The 20,106-nt window shown below is 46.4% G+C and overlaps 1 protein-coding gene across 7 annotated transcripts in view; it reads left to right on the forward strand.

The window, feature by feature from the left end:
• ZNF185 (zinc finger protein 185 with LIM domain) overlaps positions 1 to 20,106 on the forward strand; it is a 46,163-nt gene that overhangs the window by 18,138 nt on the left and 7,919 nt on the right. For 5 of the 7 annotated variants that reach the window (XM_068697190.1, XM_068697191.1, XM_068697189.1 and 2 more), the window contains exons 5-26: positions 1,124 to 1,162; positions 1,782 to 1,856; positions 2,641 to 2,715; positions 3,347 to 3,427; positions 4,418 to 4,501; positions 5,678 to 5,716; positions 6,333 to 6,416; positions 7,996 to 8,070; positions 8,705 to 8,785; positions 9,228 to 9,296; positions 10,870 to 10,947; positions 12,012 to 12,056; positions 12,434 to 12,583; positions 13,445 to 13,528; positions 14,038 to 14,136; positions 14,816 to 14,914; positions 15,419 to 15,526; positions 16,190 to 16,285; positions 17,559 to 17,639; positions 17,869 to 17,970; positions 18,444 to 18,602; positions 19,915 to 20,028. In XM_068697190.1, the coding sequence (XP_068553291.1) occupies positions 1,124 to 1,162; positions 1,782 to 1,856; positions 2,641 to 2,715; positions 3,347 to 3,427; positions 4,418 to 4,501; positions 5,678 to 5,716; positions 6,333 to 6,416; positions 7,996 to 8,070; positions 8,705 to 8,785; positions 9,228 to 9,296; positions 10,870 to 10,947; positions 12,012 to 12,056; positions 12,434 to 12,583; positions 13,445 to 13,528; positions 14,038 to 14,136; positions 14,816 to 14,914; positions 15,419 to 15,526; positions 16,190 to 16,285; positions 17,559 to 17,639; positions 17,869 to 17,970; positions 18,444 to 18,602; positions 19,915 to 20,028 (1,917 nt within the window). The remainder of the gene's footprint in view (positions 1 to 1,123; positions 1,163 to 1,781; positions 1,857 to 2,640; positions 2,716 to 3,346; positions 3,428 to 4,417; positions 4,502 to 5,677; positions 5,717 to 6,332; positions 6,417 to 7,995; positions 8,071 to 8,704; positions 8,786 to 9,227; positions 9,297 to 10,869; positions 10,948 to 12,011; positions 12,057 to 12,433; positions 12,584 to 13,444; positions 13,529 to 14,037; positions 14,137 to 14,815; positions 14,915 to 15,418; positions 15,527 to 16,189; positions 16,286 to 17,558; positions 17,640 to 17,868; positions 17,971 to 18,443; positions 18,603 to 19,914; positions 20,029 to 20,106) is intronic. The other 2 variants (XM_068697193.1, XM_068697194.1) reach the window with 2 other exon arrangements.

Here is a 20,106-nt window from a genome sequence, read left to right on the forward strand (position 1 = left end):
AGAAGCCATTCTGTACTGGAGTTGGTTTTGTTTCACACACAGACCATGAGGGCTTTTCAGGAACTTAGCAGCTGGTAGGATCTCCATCCTACAGCGCAAAACTGTTGAAATGGGCTTATTCGTACCTAAGAGCTCTTTGCCAACTGCAGTGCCATTGCTGGGAGAGTGTTGCCCTCTCCCGTGAGCAGATTCCTGCTTCCTCTCCTTTTTGCTGTGCCTGCAGGTGGCAATCAAAGGTCAGTGCTCAGGGAACTGCTAGGCAATGAGGCTGAGATGGTGCCTGCTCTGAGGACACCGCATAACCAAGAGCTTGGTGCTGTGTTCAGCACTCATCCGCCTCCAGCTTCTCCATCCAGAGAGCTCCAAAGCTAAACTAAGCCTGCAGTGGGTTTGCATTTTTGTGTCTGAAGGCAACAGCATAAATTTGAGCCTGGCAGCCACCTCGGGCATGTGGTGTTGGGCAGTGTAAACCTGACCCTGCTTGGAGCCGGAGGGTTACACCAGAGACCTGCTGAATTTCCTTGCCATCGTGTTATCCTGTGATCCTAAGGGCACCTGGACAGGCAAGAAAAGAGGGGTTGGCATCTGGGCAGGGTCCCCACTTTGGCCTCAAGAAGACTTCTTCAAGCCAGCTTGAAGCAAGTTCCAGGGATGTTTCCTCCTGCCCTGCCACAAGGGGCCAGGTCCCCACCTGCTGGTATCCCTTGCCTTTACCTCCAGGGGAGCTCTGCTGCACTCCCCTTCTGGGGACAGACACTCAGGGAAGTTAGTGTGAGGCTGAAGTTTTCCTGTGGTAAAACAGCCAGGATCTGTACTATGCCTAACTTCCCCTCTCTTACCACATCAATCTCAGGACTTCATTTTGAGCCAGAAAACTGTCAGCGTGGCTAATTTTAATGGGCGAATTCTAAAACTCATTTTTCTTACAACACCCTTTCACAGAGCTTGTTCTGAAGGTAATTCGGTTTTAAAGAATCCTCCCACGGCCAAATTGGTGCACTCAAAGCCCATCTGGCTGGATTTTTGGCTTGACAGCCACGTGGACGTTTCTCTTTAATACTGGTGCTGCTGCTGTTGCTTTTCCACATGTTTAATAATTTGGTGATGTCTGTTCTTTGCACAGGCCTCCTGTCTCCAAGCCTCAATCCGGTTACCTCATCAGGTTGGTATACAGGGTGGCAAGAAGCACGTAGGCTGGAGGGGAAGGAGAGCTAGATCAGGAGCAGTAAACATGAAAAATATTGTGTTCTCTTGGTTTATTCTGCCAGTTAGGAACGCTGTAATGCTCAGGGAGTTCCTTGATGAAGAGATAGTCCTGGGTGTTTTGTTCACAGGTGTTTTGGTGATGTTAACAGAAAATCTGATCTCTGTACCATGCAGCGATCACGCATGGGAAGATGATCATGCTGCAAAAATGTTCCACCACCCTCGTTTTCAGGACAGCACTGTCGATGGGGTTGGTGTGCTTCAGCTTCCTCTGCCACGTGGTTTATTGTGTGAGGGGACCCTAATTTCGCCCTTACTCTAAATAGGTCAGCAAGCCCTGTGGTGGCATTCCCAGGCCATTCTCAGGTGAAAACTGATTTTACTGTAAAGCCAGGGAGCAGGTAGATGGGACTCTCCCAAGGAAGCACCTTCTAATTTTGACTGTCCTGAGCCAGCACATTGCTTCTGAGAGGACATGCAGGTGCTATTCGGCTGAAGAGTGGCTGCATGCCTCCTCATCTGAGCTCCAAACTTTGCCCTGCAAAACCAATTTAGCATGTCTCTTTTCTCCCCAGGGGAGTGTTCACAAGAACCATCGATAAGACTCCTTCTGTGCCTAATTCTTCATCCTCCAAGGAAGCCCAGAAAAGGTACGTAGGTCTTCCAGTCCTTCATGAAAATGAGCTTTTAAATATTGTTTCTGTTTTTAGTGACCCTTTTACTTTGGCCAGTGCTTGTGGGCTTCCACTGAGCTCCTTTGCTAATTAAATGAGTAGTGATTGAGTTCGAAGACAGGGCCTTTTACTTAACAGCTCTACTCAGCAGGCAGGGAGAAAAGACGAGATATCACACTCTGTATTTCCCCCACCAAAGCATGGGGTGGCAGTTGACTGTGAAACTACTCGTGGATTTGGGTTTAATTTGGCAAGAGGTTTGACTGGGGATAAATTGCAAGGAATCCTTGCAGCTCTGTAACACTTCATTTTGCTGTTTTAAGGTGTGTTTTTTGAAACCTGCCTTGTGAGAGACATTTACATTTAAGTGCAGTAAGATCTAAGCCAGACATTTGCTTGTTGCACTTCAAATAAAACTTTTTTGAACCCCCTTTTTTTCCCCTGTTTTGATTCAGCTGAGGAGGAGAATGATGCCACAAGGTCTTTCCTCCTCCCTGGCTGATCCTAGGACGGAGTGGCATCATCCCACAGAGGGCTATACTGGCTCTGACAACTCAGAGTGGCCTTGGTTAACCAAAGTATACTTCAAATCCTAGTCCAAGGCTGTGGAACGCCAATTAAATGGCATTGCCCGAGTTCACAGAGTGGATCTTTAAGATCACTCTGTTTTCTGTTGCGTGGAGCTCACCTGGGGACAGGGTGGCAGAGGATGAGTGCTCAGGAGGCTTGTGTTAACAGATGTGATTTGTGCCACCTGCAGCACTGCCATGAAGGGACCCAGCTCGTGCCGTTCTTCTTCTGGCTACAGGATGACGACTGAGGATTACAAGAAGCTGTGAGTGTGCAAAAAGAGAGCCGTGCTTTCTGCCCATGCGTAGGCTCAAGAGCACCTTGAGCTTCGGTGATGAAGCCACCTGCATGTGGGTGCCCAGCCAGGCACGGCTTCATCAGCTGAGCACTGCAGAGCTAGAAAGTGAAGCATTCCTCAGTGCAACCTCCAGGCCTGTGTGGGCTCTGAGGCGTTCCTTGACCTGGTAACGGCCTTTGGAAGGAGCGAATTTTACCACTTCATAGTAATTAAGGCAGAAAACTGGAGGATGTAGCCTGGGGACTTGGTTCACAGCATTGCAGGCCTTTATGAAACCATCGCAGAACAGCTCTCCTGACATTTCCTACACAGCTTTTCATGGCAGAGACTTTGTCTGAAATGCAGCTGAGCATTTATCATCAGCCTGCTTCTAGGCTTAAAACCCCTACACTAATAAAACAAAATCCCATGAAGACATGTACCCCAATGCACATGGAAAGTACAATTGTCTTCGCACTCCTATGCGACACATCCAGTGTCAGAACCCTTTTCCCCATACCCAGCCCTAAGATTTACCTTGGGTTTTGTCTGTGCTGCCTCTGCAACAATATACAGAGGCAGTTCCCTTACTCTTTCTCCCCTTCTCTTCCTTTTTCAGAGCTCCCTATAATGTCAAACAAAAATCAGTGGACGTGGATGAGGAGGATGTGCCTTTTAGTCCAGATGAACATAAAAAGAGGTATGCCTTCCAGGTAACCACTTTTCTCTTGCAAGGGGCAGTGACAAGTGGACTGACTTAGCTGTTCTTTACTGGCAGGGTCAGTTTGATGATGATTATAGCTGAGCCATTAGGGCTGATTGCAATGAAATAATAATAAGCAGATATTTCTACACGGAGCGCATCAGTGCCCACAGGCGACTGCTCTCCCAACAAAATATAATTAAAAGCCTGACATGATTCAACCTGACAGCTTACCCCAATTAATTTGGCAGCTGGAAATGGGTTGTGGAATCTATCAGCTGCATAGTGTCTATGTGAAGAGATAGAGACGTACAAATAGCCTGGCAGTAAAGGAAGGAGTCCTCCTTCCACAGCCTACACTTGCGTCTTTGAGACTGGACCACCTGAGGACTTGCATCTAAGTGCAGATCTAGGGCTCTGGGTCTTCAGGTTTAGATGGGTGCTTTCAGTCTTGTTTCTAAAGATGCTTTTTCTCAGATACAAGACTTTTACAAATGAAACCTGGTAATCTGACCGGAGATAAACCAGTGAAAGTCCTTTCATTTTGAACTTTCCCTGTGGTATGTTTGGTGCTACTGATGTTTGCATAGACGTGTGCTGTCTGTGGAGCATATTAGCCACAAAGCCTGTGTCCCATTTTTTTTGTCCCAGAGTATGCAATGTTGAAACAGTTCAGGTCTTGAGATGGGGAATGCCCTCTGCCCTCCTGGGAGAGAAGGATTTTTATTGCCTGATGCTTTATATCCCTGAGGAAGTGCTGTGGCTCAGTATGAAGGGAAAAAATGATATTAGTGGAAAAAGATCTGGCATTGTCTCTTATCTTGCCCCTAGCTAGATTTCAGGAGCTTTCTGGAGCCATGGGAGCTCTGTTAGGTTTAGCACAAGTCTCCACTGCTTTTTGTTCACCTATTGTTTTCTTCAAGGCTACACCCAGCAGCTACTAAGAGCGTGGGCAGAATGTGACCCCTTCCTTCTCTTCCCTTTCAGGACAGAGGCAGCCAACAGTGTCCTGAGACGCACTGCCAGCAGGGAACGTGCTTACGTGCTCTCAGCAGCCAAGAAAAGCAACGGGTGAGTTTTCCCCATGTGAGGATGGGGCAGGAGGCAGCGAAGAGGCTGCAGGTGATGTCTGACTTGGGCGGTGGCCTGATCCAAAGACTCACCAGAGAAGATGTGTACCTCTCCAGTAAATGAAGAAAATTTAGCCAGTCTCTCTCTCCATGTGTCAAGAATATCTGCTGGTTGCTGCAGAATTGGAAAAGTCTTCTAGGAACCTGGAGATGTCTCCCTCTATTCAGAGGGATGAAATTTCAGCAGGAGAAAAGCTGATAGTCCCTAATTCCCTGGGACCCAAAATTAAGATCCATTTTTTCAGAGTCAGTTTTTAATGTTGGTCTCTCTAGTTTCATTGCAGGAACTACTTGGAAGGTAGGGGAAAATCAGAACAAAAATAAACCGTTCTTATAAATTGCATCCAATTTGGATCAGCTTTTTGGGACAGATTTTGCCTTTATGTTGTGTTTGAATGATAGTTAGATTTACAAGATCCTGATATTAGTTTCAGCTTCGAAATAATTCTGTAGGGGAAGAAAACAAAACCAAAATGAAAAACTGAACTAACATGTGGGTGTGCAATAACAACATGAAGGACATGTGGGAGCTGCTGGTGTTCAAGGCTCTGTTGTCCATCTCCTTCCTGGGAGGAAAATAAAAACAGATTAAGAAGGTCTCAGGTCTTCCAGGAATTGTGGTAGTGACTTTTTTTGCAGCTTGCTTTCACTGTAAATCCTTTTCCCCCTGACTAACTCAGGGTGACACAATGAGGCACCAAGAGGTTGGTGCTGGGGGAGGGAGCAGGGAGGGGATGTGCCAGCAGTATTTGGCTGTGCCCAGAGCGAGAGGCGTGCTTGGGTAGGATTTGTAAGGGCATTAAAGGAATTTTCACTGGCTGCCAATTCCTCTGGTGCACCAAGTATTGTGCAATGGGAGGCAGGCTTGTATGCAAGAAGAAAAGAAAGCGGGAAGGTGTAAAATCAAAGAGGCCCTTTGGGGGAGCTTCTACTTCACGTTTTATAACTTTCTGCTCTGCAATTTGCACACGTTCAGCACACTCCCTCACAGTCAGCTCTGCCCAAGTGGTGCAATAGGACCCCTTGATGCTTTGCACCACATGGGCCAAGCTGCTTCTGCCCAAAGCCTGTCTGTAACTCCAAAGTTGTAACTGTTGCCTTTTTGCTTCCCTTACAGCAGCCCAACACAAGATTTCCCACCCCTGTTTGCCAAGAGGTAGGTCACTGACCTTGCTCTGAAAACGCTGCTGGGGCTGCACGTCTGTGTTCTGTGCCTGGGTTGGGAGATTCCCAGGTGTTTCAAAGCAGAGGGGGGACAGTTCCCATGGAAGGGGTTAAAAAAAAAATGCTGGCTTTTGAGGGCTCGCACTGTCATGAACTCCAGGAATGCATGATGATGCTTTGGGTTATGGGCAACCTGAAGTGAGGAGGGATTGTATGGGTTCATTCACTGCCTTCCTTCTTCCAGGAAGGCTGGTTCCAAGCAGCAGTGCCAACACTCTTCAGGCGTTTAACTTCTAAAGCACTTGGTACCATAGGGAAATGATGTCTAGGTCATTTACTGGAACTGAAGCATCAGCTGATGCTATTTGTAAAGGAACTGTGACAGAAAATTGCTACTGATTTTGGCTGAAGTTCTTACTTCATTGAGCCAGTTGAGATACTCACCAGTAACAGCACATGGAGCACAAAGAACAGGAAAAATGTGCCTCCAAGGGAAACAGAGGGAAAACATAGCCTAAGGGAAAGCAAAAGTAAACTGCCTGGATTAGCTAGCGGTGAGAAATGGGAAATGATGTGATATTTTTTTTTTCCCTCCCTCTGCCTGAAAGAATTGAAATAGAAGAAGAAGAAGGACAGCAGAGGAGGAGTTCAGCTGTGTCTGGTTCATGCAAGTTTACACCAGACGACAACAGGTATTGATCTCATTCTGGAGTAGTGTTGACTGTCTGATTTTAAGGCACACTGACTTTCCTCTTAGCTGGAAGGTAGCAGGCTGAACACAGCTAGGGATGGAGGTTTTTCAGTGGATTTTTCATGCAACCCTGATTGCCTCTGTCTTGCATTAAAAAAAAAATCCAAAATGAAACAAGAAAATAAACCAATTAATTCTCTGAAGCAAATGGGCAGACACAGGGATATATACAGGGTAGTATAAGGTATCCAGCTGACAGCCCTGGAGAGTGGCAGACTGCATTTAACTGCAGGTCAGCTACAGTGTGAGTTACACAATGTAAACTTGCCACTAAGCCCCTCTCCTGATCATGCTCCACAGCCCCATCAGTTCAGTCTTCACAAGGTGCTTGTATGCTGCAGAAATGAGCCTGGCAGTGGTTCTGTAGAGACAACACACAGGAAGAGTCAGAGCAGGTTTGGATGAGCTCACCCTACCCATCAAGCAGCCATCAGATAGTAATGATTTTCTTGTACTAGCAGACTTGGCTGCATGAACTGACCCCATCACCTAGACATGAAGTACTCAATATCTCATTATTTCCAGTCCCCTGAGCCAGCTCTCTGCTTTTGTTAGACTTTAGATTTAATTATTCTACCTTGATAGCAACAGATAGGTGTGACCTGGGAGGTTTGAGAGGTTCATTATCTTTAAATTGATCTTTGCTTTGACGGTAAATGTTAGGCTCGTTCTGAGCCCACGGCCCCTTCCCCAAGCTCCCGTGGAGCCATGGCAGACCACGGAGACACGGCTAGAGAGCTCCTGCTGTGGTGTGAGGGACCTGGGGACACGCTGTCCCTGGTGTGACGGAGCAGAGGTGACATCCTCTCCAAGTCCACGCTGCTCAGGAGCTGCTGATGTGTGGTGTGGGACTGACACCAACACAGAGATAGCAGTGTTAGTACTGGGAGGGAAAAATCTTTCTGTTTTCAAGCAGATTTGTTTAATTTAGGATTCAGCTCTCTCTTCCCACTGTGAGGTGTGGCTTGAAGCCAGGAAGCAGCAATATTCACTTCCCTGCCACTCTGGTCCTTTGTGGACCCAGCAGGGGCACCAATAGATGAGGCCTTTCATCCTGAAATGCTTTGTTTTCAGAATGAAGGAGCTGCCTCATGGATTTTGGTGCAATTTTGTGCCATTGTGGAACAGGTTTGAAGCAGGGGTGGGATGCCCTTTCACTCCCTCACGTGTTATACACATACAGAGAGTGAGAGCAATTTTATAAACACGCTGAGCCTTAATCTGTACATTTGGGCATGTTGTTTATTAGCACAAAACTTAAATGTTGGGGATAGAAATAGCCCCAGCTGTGTTACATTGGGAAAAAAAAATAACGTTTCCTAAAGACAGAACATTTCAGCAAAAAGGCAGATATTAGTTGCCAAAGTGCTTAGGGCCAGCTGAGTCCTTATGCAGCAGGGTTTGGCCTCTCACTGCCCAGAAAGCAGACATGAGAGCTGAGGGACAGCGAGCAGGATGACACCCTAAAGGTCTTCTGTCTTTAATGCTTTGTTACTTTCATTTTGTTGTTGTTTTATTAGTACCAATGGGCTAAGAAAAACCACAGCTGGGTCTTCCTGGAATGAGCCAAAGACAACAGCAATGTCTCCCACCAGGTGAGTGTTAGAGCACGGCCTGTGTGCCTTGGACATCTGCTGCTGCTGTGTCAGCACATGACAGAGACGTCTGTCAGCAGCCCTCTGGGAGGTGAAGTGAATCAAATTTGTCAGCCTTGTACATAGAAGACTTTTAAAACAGCTGTCTGCATTTAAGAAGAAGATTTTCTGTCTGAAATCCATGTTGCGTCTTGAAAGGATCTGACAGCATATTGATAAAAGTGCTCGAAACCCAAGAGGAGGAGACCTGCTGAACTCTTGCTAAATCTGCGGTGGAATCGTTTTCAGTTGCTTTCCACTCTGTCTGTTTGAATTCATGACTACAGTATAAAAAATGCTGAGATGTTTTTCCACAGCATTGCAAATTGCTTTGGTCGCTGACCTTGTTATTTTATTTTTCTTCCCTGATTATCGTTGGCAGACTGTAGATATTCATGGCAACAGACAGTGTTTTTAATTTCAGAGTTGCTTCTGATAAGACTACTTCTAAGTGAACATACTGAAAGCAGTGATGTTTGCTTTAAATGTTATTTACTTTCAGAAAGAACATTTCAGTGCAGGAACGTTTTGGCAAGCTGCAACAGGGCGCTGGTTTGCTCAAGAATGACTGCTTTTTCTTTAACATTTCTTGCAGCACTGAAACAGGCAGCAAGAGCCAAACAATCACATCCTTGAGTGAAACTTCAGAGAAAATGTCCACCTATACTGAAACCAGGTAGGTCTGCTGGCTCTGCATCTTCCCAAAGCTTCTCTAATGACAGCTGGGGAGTTGCTGCACTGGAGAGTTTGGCTCTTCTTGGTAGTATTTTCCCAGACACGTATAATCTGGGCGCAGTGCAGTCATGGAACAATAAGTATGGTAGCATGGGGACTCTAAGAAAGCAGCACCTCCCAAAAGTATTAACAATCTAGGAGGAAATAAACCTAGATGAAAGCTTAGGAGCCTCCCACAGCTCAAACATCACCCAGTTCTTTCTGGTGAGAATATGAGTCTAAAATTTGCAGACCTTTCTATCTCCTGAACAGGCTTTCGTTTTAATCCAGTCCCTGCGCCATCCTTATCACACTTGGAACAAGCTCCTTGTCATGGAGTTCCTGTGCCTCACGTTGTGTCCTAACATCTCCCGACCTAATTGTTCTTGCTGTTTTGCTTGCAGAAATGGTGAAAGCAGACAGTCTTCTAATGGGAAACCCTCACTGGAAACTGTGCCACAGCGTGGGGACGGGTAAGAATTTGAGAAAAGGCACAGATCAGCCTGCCTTCTGCTTTTCACTCAGAGATGGTATATACCTGCTAGTGATCCCAAACAGATGGGATCTCTACAGTCAACGTCCTGGGCTGCTCTCCAAGAGCATCATCTGCTGGCTAGGCTGCAACTCATCCGTTTTTTCCTGTTCCTCCTCCGCTTCTCCCAGAGAGGAAAGGATTCTCCTCTCTGGCTCAGTCCCTAAAGAATCTACCTCACGTGTTTGTCACCACTCTGGTTGTCCTCCCACTGCTGTCCCCTCGGGAGTGTCTTCCACCTGCAAGGGATGTGTCGAACAGGAGTCACTGGTGGTGGCTTCTAATGCTGCTTCTGGTCCTCTGCCCCTTGCAGAAAGTGGGAAACAATGAGCAATGGGGAAGCTTGAAAAGCTCTGTTATAGTGAAGAAATCCTAAGAAGGAATGGGTACAGATGGCTGACACATCACGGAGCAGAGCTCTGGCACTGTGGCTGCACATAGATCCACACAGCAGGGCGTTTATCTGATTATCTTCAGTGGCAAGGTGGCTGAGGAGGGGACTTCTGAGGGGGAAGCAGTGACAGATGAACCCAGCCTCGCTGTAGGCAGAAAGTGTCACACACAGCAGGCATGCCACACGCTGGCTGGTCTGCAGTCAGGTGTACTTTGGGCTGAAGACAGCGTCCTCTGTGTGTCATTTGTGTGCCCCGTTTCCTTTGAAAATGGGGAAGAGTGAGACAGGTTTCTGAAATATATCCTCTATTAGCAGGGCTGTTTTTGTTCCTGGTGTTGCCACGCTGAATTTTTGGCAGTGCTGAGACTGAAGCAGAGAGACTTGTCCCTCTGGGCTCACCTTTCACCGTTGTGCTTAAGCAGCTGTAGAGAACTCGGGCTTACCAAATGAGTTTTTGCAGGATGCACAGCTAATCGCATCTCCCTTCCCACCTCTATCAGCGAAGATAAAGCTAGAAATGCTCCCAAAGTAATATCTCAGGCTGAAGCAAAGTCTAGAGCGCTTGAGAAAAGGTAGAGGCTGGGCTACTGCTGTGGTCGTTCAGCTGAGGCCCATAAATGTGTCCTTGTGTGCCACTGCGGGGACAGCCTGAGTACAACGCGCTCTTTGTGCTTAGGGTTGTTTGCGTCACACAGCTGCTCCTAATTGTGAGCCAGTCTCTCAGATAAATTAGAGGATGCCTCTAATTAAGCCCCTTAAACTGGAGAGGAAATAATTGGCAGGGAAGGAGACGGATGCGTGGCCTGATGGGTCAGGGGAGCAAGTGGTGGGTGTAGCTGGGCACGGAGAGGTCCAGCTGGTGGGCCTGCAGGAAGACCTCTCCTGCTTTGGGAGCAGACAGAGCAACTGTTAGAGGGCTCTTCAGCTTTCCTGAGCAAAATGGTTATCAGTTCCTCACTGCACAGAGCAGCACATCTCTCTGAGTACCCCAAACCTAAAAGGTTGCTTCCTATACCGCTACACTGGGCTAACCCCATTTTGTGCTCATCCTAACTAAATGTTAGTAGATTTGTTCTATGATGATCCAGGTCTTATCTTACTGGCATTTTTCTTTGTCTAGTGACAAAACTCTTGAGGAAAAGTCTGAGCCCTCGCCATGGGATGAGTCCAGAGCAACCGTGGCTTCCACAAATGGAAGGTAAGGTTACTGTGAAATTCCTTTGCTGACTTGAACATCATGCAAATAACAACTGCTCCTCTTGAGCTATCTGGACACTCTGAATGAATGTTTACTGATGGAGAAGCACAGTTCAGTCTGTGCTTTGCAGAACGGCAGCACTTTATCTAAAATTTAATTTAAGAAGGAAGGGAAAAAAAGAAAAAAAAACAACAACCTTGCTCTCTTTTACATGAGGTTGTATGATATTGTTCCAGTTTTTTTTTCTTTGCTTTCTATAAGACGAGGAAAATACCACTTTTGCGGGTCACTTCTGCATTTTCTATATATATTCCAAAATGTAAACCAATTCCAGATTTTTTTTAATTTTATTTTTTTTTTACAGTATAGAGAGCTTCATGCTCAATACATCTCCAGGTCTTTAGCCTTCACCTATCTACTTTTGCAACAAGAAACCCCTTAAAAAAGAAAAAGGGAGGAGGAGGTGGAACACAGGAAGAAATTCCACTTCCTTTAAAGTGTCTGGCAAACCAAAATCTTCAGTGACTTAGGAAAAGTTGTACCCTGACTCCAAGGTATCTTGCTCTCCACCACTGTGGCAGTGGTTTGCTTTATCACTGCCCACAGCCAGGAGACAAGAAAACAGAAACACACAATTTTGGATGAGAGACCTGAAGTTCCCCATTTTGTCAGCTCCCCTGAGGCACGTCAGAGGACATAAGGGCTGTTCCTCCCCTTCTGTGGGTGAAACTAGAGGTGCCTGTGTTGCAGCTCTGGGCTGTAGGATGATCCCACTGGTTCTGGAAGAGTCCTGGCTTGGATTTCCAGGTGACTCCATCATCACTGGCATCTGCCATGTGGTGACAGTATTCAGGGTTACTAACTGCTCCTTTGCATTTGATACACAATGAATTTCCCCAAATTTTCTTGTCATTTTACCTGCAGAAATACGCTGAGGAATATCACTGGGAAGTCTTGGGGATCTTTTTCTTCTTCTGTTTATTAAATGCATGACAAAATAATTGCAGAACATTCCCTAAATCAAAACAAGGATGCTTTCTAAAGTTGTTTTTTCTCCTTTTCAGTCACTCTGAACACACAGAAGCAAACAATGGATTTTACCCACCAAAGTAAGTTTAAAGTCTATTAGCAGTATAAAATTCACATTTTTTTTCTTGATTTTAGAGTGAGAGGTGTCTTCTCCTGACCTGGTACTGCCCTAACAAATGTGTTCTGGGAGCAGCACTTGTATTCATTTGCAAAGGGGAGTGTCCCTGATCCACCAGCTCAAAATGGACTGAGATATCTCAGCTTCTTTCCTTGTGCTAGCATGGCTCGGTTGGATTTGTCTCTGCCCTTCAGGTCTGCTGCAAGAAAGTTATGGACCTAAGCAGGAAGAGGCATCGTTTGAGACAAGCAAATCTCATGTTTGATGTTTCCACTTCTTGCTCCGTTCTCCAACTTGCCAAGCTTCCCTTTGTGACCCGTGAATCTCCCTCTCTTACAGGTCTGACCCTGGTTGCAGAGACAGACCCGTGGCTGCTACAGACAGCCTGCAGCGTCATTACGAGACCTCTCCCTGCCTGGATGATGCGAAGCCTGAACCTGCAGGGTCAGGGCCTGGAGCTGGTGCTCATGGTGCTGCTGCTAGCACAGGGTAAATACTGGGGGGCCAGTAAGTAATTCATCCAGAGTAGAGTTGGAAGCAGAATCCAGATTGTGCAACAAAGCAACAGGAGCCAGAAAATCATAGGTGGCTAAACTCTGGGAGCTGCACCACTCGTTCACTGTTACACACCAGCTTTTTATTTTCACTGAAGCAGCCTGGGAGCAGGTACAGCAGCTTTACCACAGCTTTTAGCACTGATCTCTGAAGTACCTCCATTCCACATGTTTTTAGAGCATGTTTGGTGCCCTGACAGTGTCTGAGGCACAGTCAACACAGAATTGCTGCTGTTGACACTAAACACACTGATCTCCCTGAAGCTTCTTTCCTCTCTTATTTTAGTCAGTTATTTTGGACTTGGCCCCATGCACTGGCTTACCAAAGAACGCGAGGTGAGCAAACGATGTCTTCCAACCTCCCAGCTGAGGTGAGGAGGTTCACAAAGCTCCTAGTAGGATGGTGTAGGAACATGATCTTGAAGGTCCTTTCTAACCTCAATGATTCTATGATCTGCCCCAAAGCCATTAGTATTGTGCTTTGTCCCAGGTGTGTGGTCCTGTGACAGGCCAGGAAAGTGATGCATCCAGCTAGGGTGTGTGTGAATTGAGGCCAAGTAACTGCATTAGTTCCACTAACAGCCTCTATTCTTCTTTATTAGAGGTAATGAAAGTGTTTTTTTTTCTGAAGGAAAAGCAGTTCTCTGTGAAAATTACTTTCTATTTTCTGGTCTGATATGGAGTGCAGTGTTGTTTCATGCAGTGAATCCCCCCTGAAGCACTTTAACAGCCTTTCACAAGCCATCAGGCTGTTGATTTTTTTCTTTCTTTTTCTTTTATATTTTTCTTTTGACAGGTCTAGCTTGCAGTCTAATGTCCCCTCTCCTCCCACTGAGAGAGCCCCTGCACACCTCGAGGACACCGAATATTCATTTAAAAGGTTAGAGTGGAATAAATATTAGTGGGCATATGAGTAATACTGAGGATTAAGAGAGGAAAAGTATAGAAAGAGGCTTCTTTTTACAGCTGCTGTCCCAAGAGTAAAGCAGACTGTGCTGAGTTTTATAGTGCACCATACAACATAAAACAAGGGATTTGGGTTGTATCCTTCCCCCATCATCCTTGGTATGAACCAAACACTCCAGCTTTGTCCTGCTTTTGGTGCACGTGTGCTCGGTGGGGTTCAGTCACTACCTTCTCATTTGCTGAGGATGGAGAAACACAAAGTGGTGCTGAAGTGGCAGCAAGGGAGCTGAAGGGTCAGCTGAAAGGGGAGCACGTTGAAATGCAGCTGTAGCCTAAGTGTGGTCCCTGGGGAGAGACCCTGGTGCAGGGCACTGAATGGTACAGCTTGGCAGGAGCCTTGCCTTGCGAGTAGATATTGCACCAGTGAGTACTGATTTGTGTGCCAGTCGTTAAAGAAATAATGGGGCTTTCTTTGCTTACCAGATCTGTCCTGAGCTACGAGGAGGGAAGCAGCACGCAAGAGGGCAAATACACGAGTCCCACGGTCCCAGCGTACAGCAAGCCTGACTGGAATGAAGTGACGTAAGGATCTGGGGTGCTAACCTCATGTTTGCTAATGTGTTCCTTCTCATTGTTGAAAACTCGGAGGTCCTGATTCCACAGGAAATATCAAGCCCAAGAACAACAGCATAAGGGCTGTTTGTCCAAGCAGCAATAAACCACTTCTCTGTCTGCTGTCCACTGAAGTATCAAATGTCTTATGGTGTTCCCTCGAGGCTCAAACCCTGCAGCAAATGCATTTAACTTTTCCCAGGTTCTTCCCAGTAGGATGTGAGCGTGCATCATCCTCTTCTCCTTTGTCTTCTGCAAGGAGAAGCCTAGGACATAGCCAGACACGAGCTGAGGTGGTTTGACAGTTGGGGCGAGGTGCTTAGAGCAGGGACAAAACATACTCCTGGGAGTAACATAATCTGGTAACCTGGTGGTCTACTTCCATGCTAGAAAGCAACATTCTCGTCTAGAGAAAATGCGATTTGGACTGGTATTTTGAGGAGCTAATTTCAGCCAATGAAGATGTTACTGATTGGCCCACCTGTTGAATTCCAAGCAGATAAGCTTGCTGCAGTCAGCGCTTCTTGTGCTGGTTACAGCTTAGCTGCTTCCACCAAAGCCTTGTGACTTTTTCACTTGTCAATGTGCGTTGAACCGACCAGGTGTTTACATCTGATAGCCACGAGTGGGCCTTCTCTTCCTTTTCCAGGTCCTCCCAAGATTTCAAAGAGGGGAACGTCCCTAGAGACAGGGAGCATGAGAGCGCACGGACCTTGGATGATCATAAAACAGAGTTGCTCCAAGAACGGTAAATACCTGTTAGAACTAGCCCAAAGTATCTCTTCACTTTGTACTTCTTATGAGTCTTATTGTGTTCTCAATGTAACTGAGAGCACAGAGCTGCTCCTCTGCCTTGCACCCATGAGTGAGGACTTCCGAACAGCAAGCACTATCCAACCATTTATGAATGCTGCAAAATCAGGCACGAGGGTGTCCAGGTGTTAGATGCATCTCTCAGGCTGAGGAGCTCTGGCATGAGTGCCTTCTCCTGTGACCACTGTTTTTCTTCTGTGACAACCTTATCTGAAAGGCCTCTAGCTGTGCTCCTGAAAGTTATGATGTGTGTTTGTGTTTTTTTTTTTTTTTGCGCATAATTCCCAACAGTTTTGGTCCCAGGGCAGTTTGGAACGGCTGTGGCCAAGGAAATGGTGTGTCCTGCTCCATGCCTTATGGGTTCCTGTCTAGGGAATGGGTGTCTACCCACCCCAGCCTATTTTTTCTTTACTGTCTTAAGCACAGATTTTTCTTCTAGGTTTTCTGACTCAAACCACCATGCTGAGAAGGGACAAGAACCTCCTGATGTCCACCCAGAGCCTCCCAAGTCAAATGAACATGCTGACCATGATCTGAGTATAGCAGTGTAAGGAATTACCCCTCCCCACCCCCTCACCTTTTCCTTTCAGATGAGAGTTAATTCCTTTTGTGTCTTCCCCCGCATACGCTTTTTGATAAAAGTCATCTTCCAGGCTCCCCTTGTGTGCCTGATGCTAGCATTGCTTCTCCTTGTTGACCTTCTTACTGTGGTTTTGTATCAAAGCCTGGGAGAAAACCTGCTAATTAGCTGGAGGCATCAAACAACGTCCAGCTGGATTACCAGGAGCTGCTGCCTAGACCTTAAATTTGGAAGCAGAGACTGCCTCTAGAGACACGTGCCAATAAGCTGCCTGCCCCTGGGGTAATGCTGGGGCTCGTTTCCAGACTCGCACAGGCAGTGTCAGGTCTCAGGCTGCACTCTGGTCGCCCTGGCACAGCACCACTGTCCTTCCCACTGACCTGTGCCTCTGCTGGGTTTGTGGGGGCTGCCTCAGTGCCTTCAGCTTGCCTCGTGCAAAACAGGGCGTGGATAAATGGCCAGATGGAAGGACTTGGTGGATTTTGTATGATTTCTTTGCTTTTGTCTGTGTTTTGCCCCTAAAGACAAAGGGTTGAGGATCATGGCTGAAATGCGTTTCCTCGTGTATGTGTTTTAGTGAGTAACCCATCTCCGAATCAACTTGTAAACCAGACTGTTCTGCTCCCCCAGGTGCGTGCCATACTCCCAGGACTGCACCAGCAGGAGCACAGACAATAACGAGGGAGTATCACCCTATGTGCAGAGTGAAGAAGTTGCTTCAAGAAGGCAAGAGAAGAGATAGAATTGCTTATTCTATAACAGAATGAACACGAGAGAACATGGGGAGTTAATTTACTACAGGTGGTTCTGGAGTAGGGACTGAGACACATTTAGGTTCTAGCATGTGTGGGACATTTTATCAGGGGGATGTCTGTATCTCTGTACATCCACCTGAAATACTGTACCTGTCCCTCTGCGTGTCCTTAGCCTGTGTCAGAAGCAAGTGGTGTGACCTAGGTGATTCCTCTCAACCCTCTCACTGTGGGCTAAGCGAAAGCAAAATGCTTTGCCTTTGCCACAAGCTGGGACCATGCATACAAACAATGTCTGTGGCTCAGTAAATTGATCTTTAGTCTGAGCTTTTGGACAGATGTGTCATCTCTAGGCATTTTCTCAGAACATCCCAACCTGAATGGGATTCTATAGTTAGTGATAGCTAGTATTTTGGTAGAAGTAAGGATTTAAGATACCTACCATTGTTATAAAAGAATCAAATTAATTTGATCTTGCTTTCATTTGGGTGACTGTACCATTTGTTTTTTGGCTTACCCACTTGGTGGAATTACAGGGATCAAAGTAACGATAGTGAAGGGAAACCCTCAAATAACAGCAAGCACGGGGTAAGGGCTGCCTCCTCTTTCATCAGATGTAACATTTCAGGGTTGGATCTTTGAAAGCATGTTGAGTAATAGTCTCTTAGAGTCTAATTAAATGCAGTTTTGCTGCAGGAATCCATGCTAGTTTGGGGATTATTTTTTTTTGCAGTGTATCCGTATTCGCAGAGAACATAGTAAGCACAAACACGCAAAAACAGAAAAAGTGAAAGAACTTCTCCCTAGACTAATGTAGAGAAGCGCAAATCCAGGATTTCTGTGCAATGGTTGCAGAAATGTGTTGGGTGTGCTTTTGAGATGGTACCCCCATGAGGCCAGCTTAGCAGTCTGAAATCTTGCAAAGAGATACTGGGTAAATCACCATGGTTTAGCACTGTTAGGTGAATTAACTGCCATGTCTGGGAAGAGTAGGAGAGAACTGATGAACATCAGGAGCTACATTTTTCTTTCAGCCTTATTTTTGAAGTGATCTGTATTTTCTCTCTTCCCTCCCCTCTCCCCCCTCAATATGGTTGTGAATTATCTGGCATATTTCCATTAAAAAAGTAGAGGAATACTGTACTTTTCTGGAGGCAGGAGATTCTCTAGAGGTTGCTTCTACATCCTACAACAATTCTGTGCTCGGTGATACTTCTGCAGAGTGTAAGAGCCTTCTGTCTTGGCAGGCCCAGCTCCCTACCGAGAGAAAGCAGCCTCACTGCTCCAGAGATGCCGTGTGCAAATGAATCTGACCCATGCTGGGAAAGGTACGCAGCCAGGGAACCAGGCCTGTCTTCACTGCTGCCTTGCACATCTCGTGTTCTCCTAGCTCCCTGCTCAAAGGCGTTACAAATGTTTGCTTCTTGGCTAGTGAAAACAGAGCAAGCTGAATTCTGAAACCAACATAATCATGCTACTGTTGCTTTTACTCTCTACGGTGGATAGGCACTGACAAAAGCACTAAAGCTGCTAATGGGCTTTTTCCTCCCTGACCAGGACCACTCCAGGTTATGAGGAGCAACCCCCTCTCACCACGGATAGTCGCCATGAGAGCCCTGGGGCCTGGAGACACAATGACTTTAACCCGATGGCGGCCAGGTACAGTGGGACTTTCCCCTCGAGGGGACTCATCAACAGCTTTCAAATCCTCATCCTTTGCCATTTCTGCTTCTTGATATAGCCCTGGCTGAAATCCTGGACCTATGTGAATGTCTCCTGGGTACACTAATTAAATGGAAGTGACAAGGAGAATGACAAAGGAAATATTAGGTCTAGGGTTGCACCTAAATATGCTTGTTCAGATTTAATTTCAGTTATCAAATTAGTTTAGAACACTACTGAATCCATACCGAAGCCATCCATTATGCTGGGAATTCAGCTCATGCACAGAGGGAATATACAGCCCTTTGCCATTTCCCCTAAATATAAGAACCTATTAACAGCATTGTGTCCCAGGTTTTCCTTACTGCCAGCAGAAAGGGGCGTGATACCTCTTCAAACTGACTGCACATGTGAGCTGGTTGTAGCAAATAGGCATTGGCTTTATGGTCAAATTGGCTTTATTTCTTTAGCAGGTCTAACTTCAGCTCGAAAGAGAGCGCTCTCAGTGCGTATGAGACCCAGCATCCCATGCCACTGTACATGGACCGGCAGCCTTTTAACACCAGCGTGCCAGCACCAAGCCACAGGATACCCTCCTACGCAGACAGCCAAGTATTCAGCACCAGAAGGTAAGGGTTTGGGGGTGAGATGCAGAAAGCGTGACAGCTGCTGGCACATTAAATATGTTTGAAAGGAACCCTGGTTCAGGTTATGTGATCGTTGCATCAAGAAGTGAGAACAGGATTTTGTTCTCAGAGAAAGCAATCAGGTCAGCTCCAACAGCACGTGCAACAAAGCTCCTTTTTTGGACCTCAACGGTTGGAGGTGGGATTCTGGAAATCTGATAATTGGTCTGTAACACTGGAGAATTCTCGGCAGGCTGTGTTCAGACCACATATATGGTGCCTGGACTCCTGACAGATTTGTAGAGACCACATCTGTTTTTCCTCTCTAGATGCAGAGTTTGAGGAGCGATCTGTTTTTCATTTCTCATGTCCCTTAATGACACAAGTGACACAACAAGTTGCACACTTAAAACTACACGTGTCTACATTCATGCGATCTGAATTTGGCCTTTCAGCTCTTTTAGCATTTCTCAGAGAGCCGTTGTAACAGAGCTCTTGTTTGCATTTGAGGCAGTTGTGGACTAGGACTAGAAAAATGGGATAGACCTTTGTTGTACTTTGTAGCCTGTCATTACCCCTGGCACTGTGTGGTGCTGACACGTCTCTCTGCAGTGCAGCAAATGCATGCTTCATTCTGCCCTGGGGTTTATATCACAGACCAAGTGCTTGTCTTGCCCAAAGCGGGATTTTTCTCGTCTTATGATGAGCTTAGCCTGTCCCTCTTACTTTTTAATGCAGCATTGTTTTGCAGTGTTTTTCAGCATTGTTTAACATTAAGTTATACAGTTGCCTGAAGCTATAATCAGGATCAGAGTGCTAATACACAATATAAACATAATCTGTGCCCCAGAGTGCTTGTAAGAGAAGAATGACCATAAGCTGTAAGCTCATTTTTCCTACTGAAAGAGCCTGAGCTCTGTCTGCATGTTAAAGCCACGCTGATAAATAAGTTCTGTCCTGGAGAAGTGAAAATGTGCAGGTCTGATAGCCAGGAGGGCCAGCTGGTCAGCAGCTCACACTTGCAGGTGGTGCAGTGGTGGTTTTGGAGAGTACTGGGAGGAGAAGCAATATTCACAATGCATCCATTTATGAACTGCTTCAGCTTTACTCTCAGTTGTTAGATTTTGAGTAAACTTTCCTAGGCTCAGAGCTTTGTACGCATGCTACAGCTGCAAAACCAGCGTGGGTGAAGCAGGCATAGCAAAAGGAGAATACATCGTGGCAGAGACTGCTGAGATAAAGTATTAGTTAGCCAGTGTGGGGACTCCAGTGGTTCCTGGTACAATGTAATCAGGGCTTTGTGCTTCCTTGCCAGGCCTGTCCCAGATTATGAAGGGAGAGTTTATGATGGGAGAAGCAGCCCCAGGAGCAGCAGATATGACAGTGCTATTGCCAGGGGGCACTGTGAATTTAACCCCACAGCTCCAAGGTAAGGAGTCAAACGGTGGGATCCGGACTTGTTGACCCAAAGAACATCCCCACTGATAGGTTTACTCGGTATCTGGAG

The sequence above is a fragment of the Anas acuta genome, chromosome 13 (assembly GCF_963932015.1).
Source record: "Anas acuta chromosome 13, bAnaAcu1.1, whole genome shotgun sequence".
In the NCBI taxonomy this organism is placed as follows: domain Eukaryota; kingdom Metazoa; phylum Chordata; class Aves; order Anseriformes; family Anatidae; genus Anas; species Anas acuta.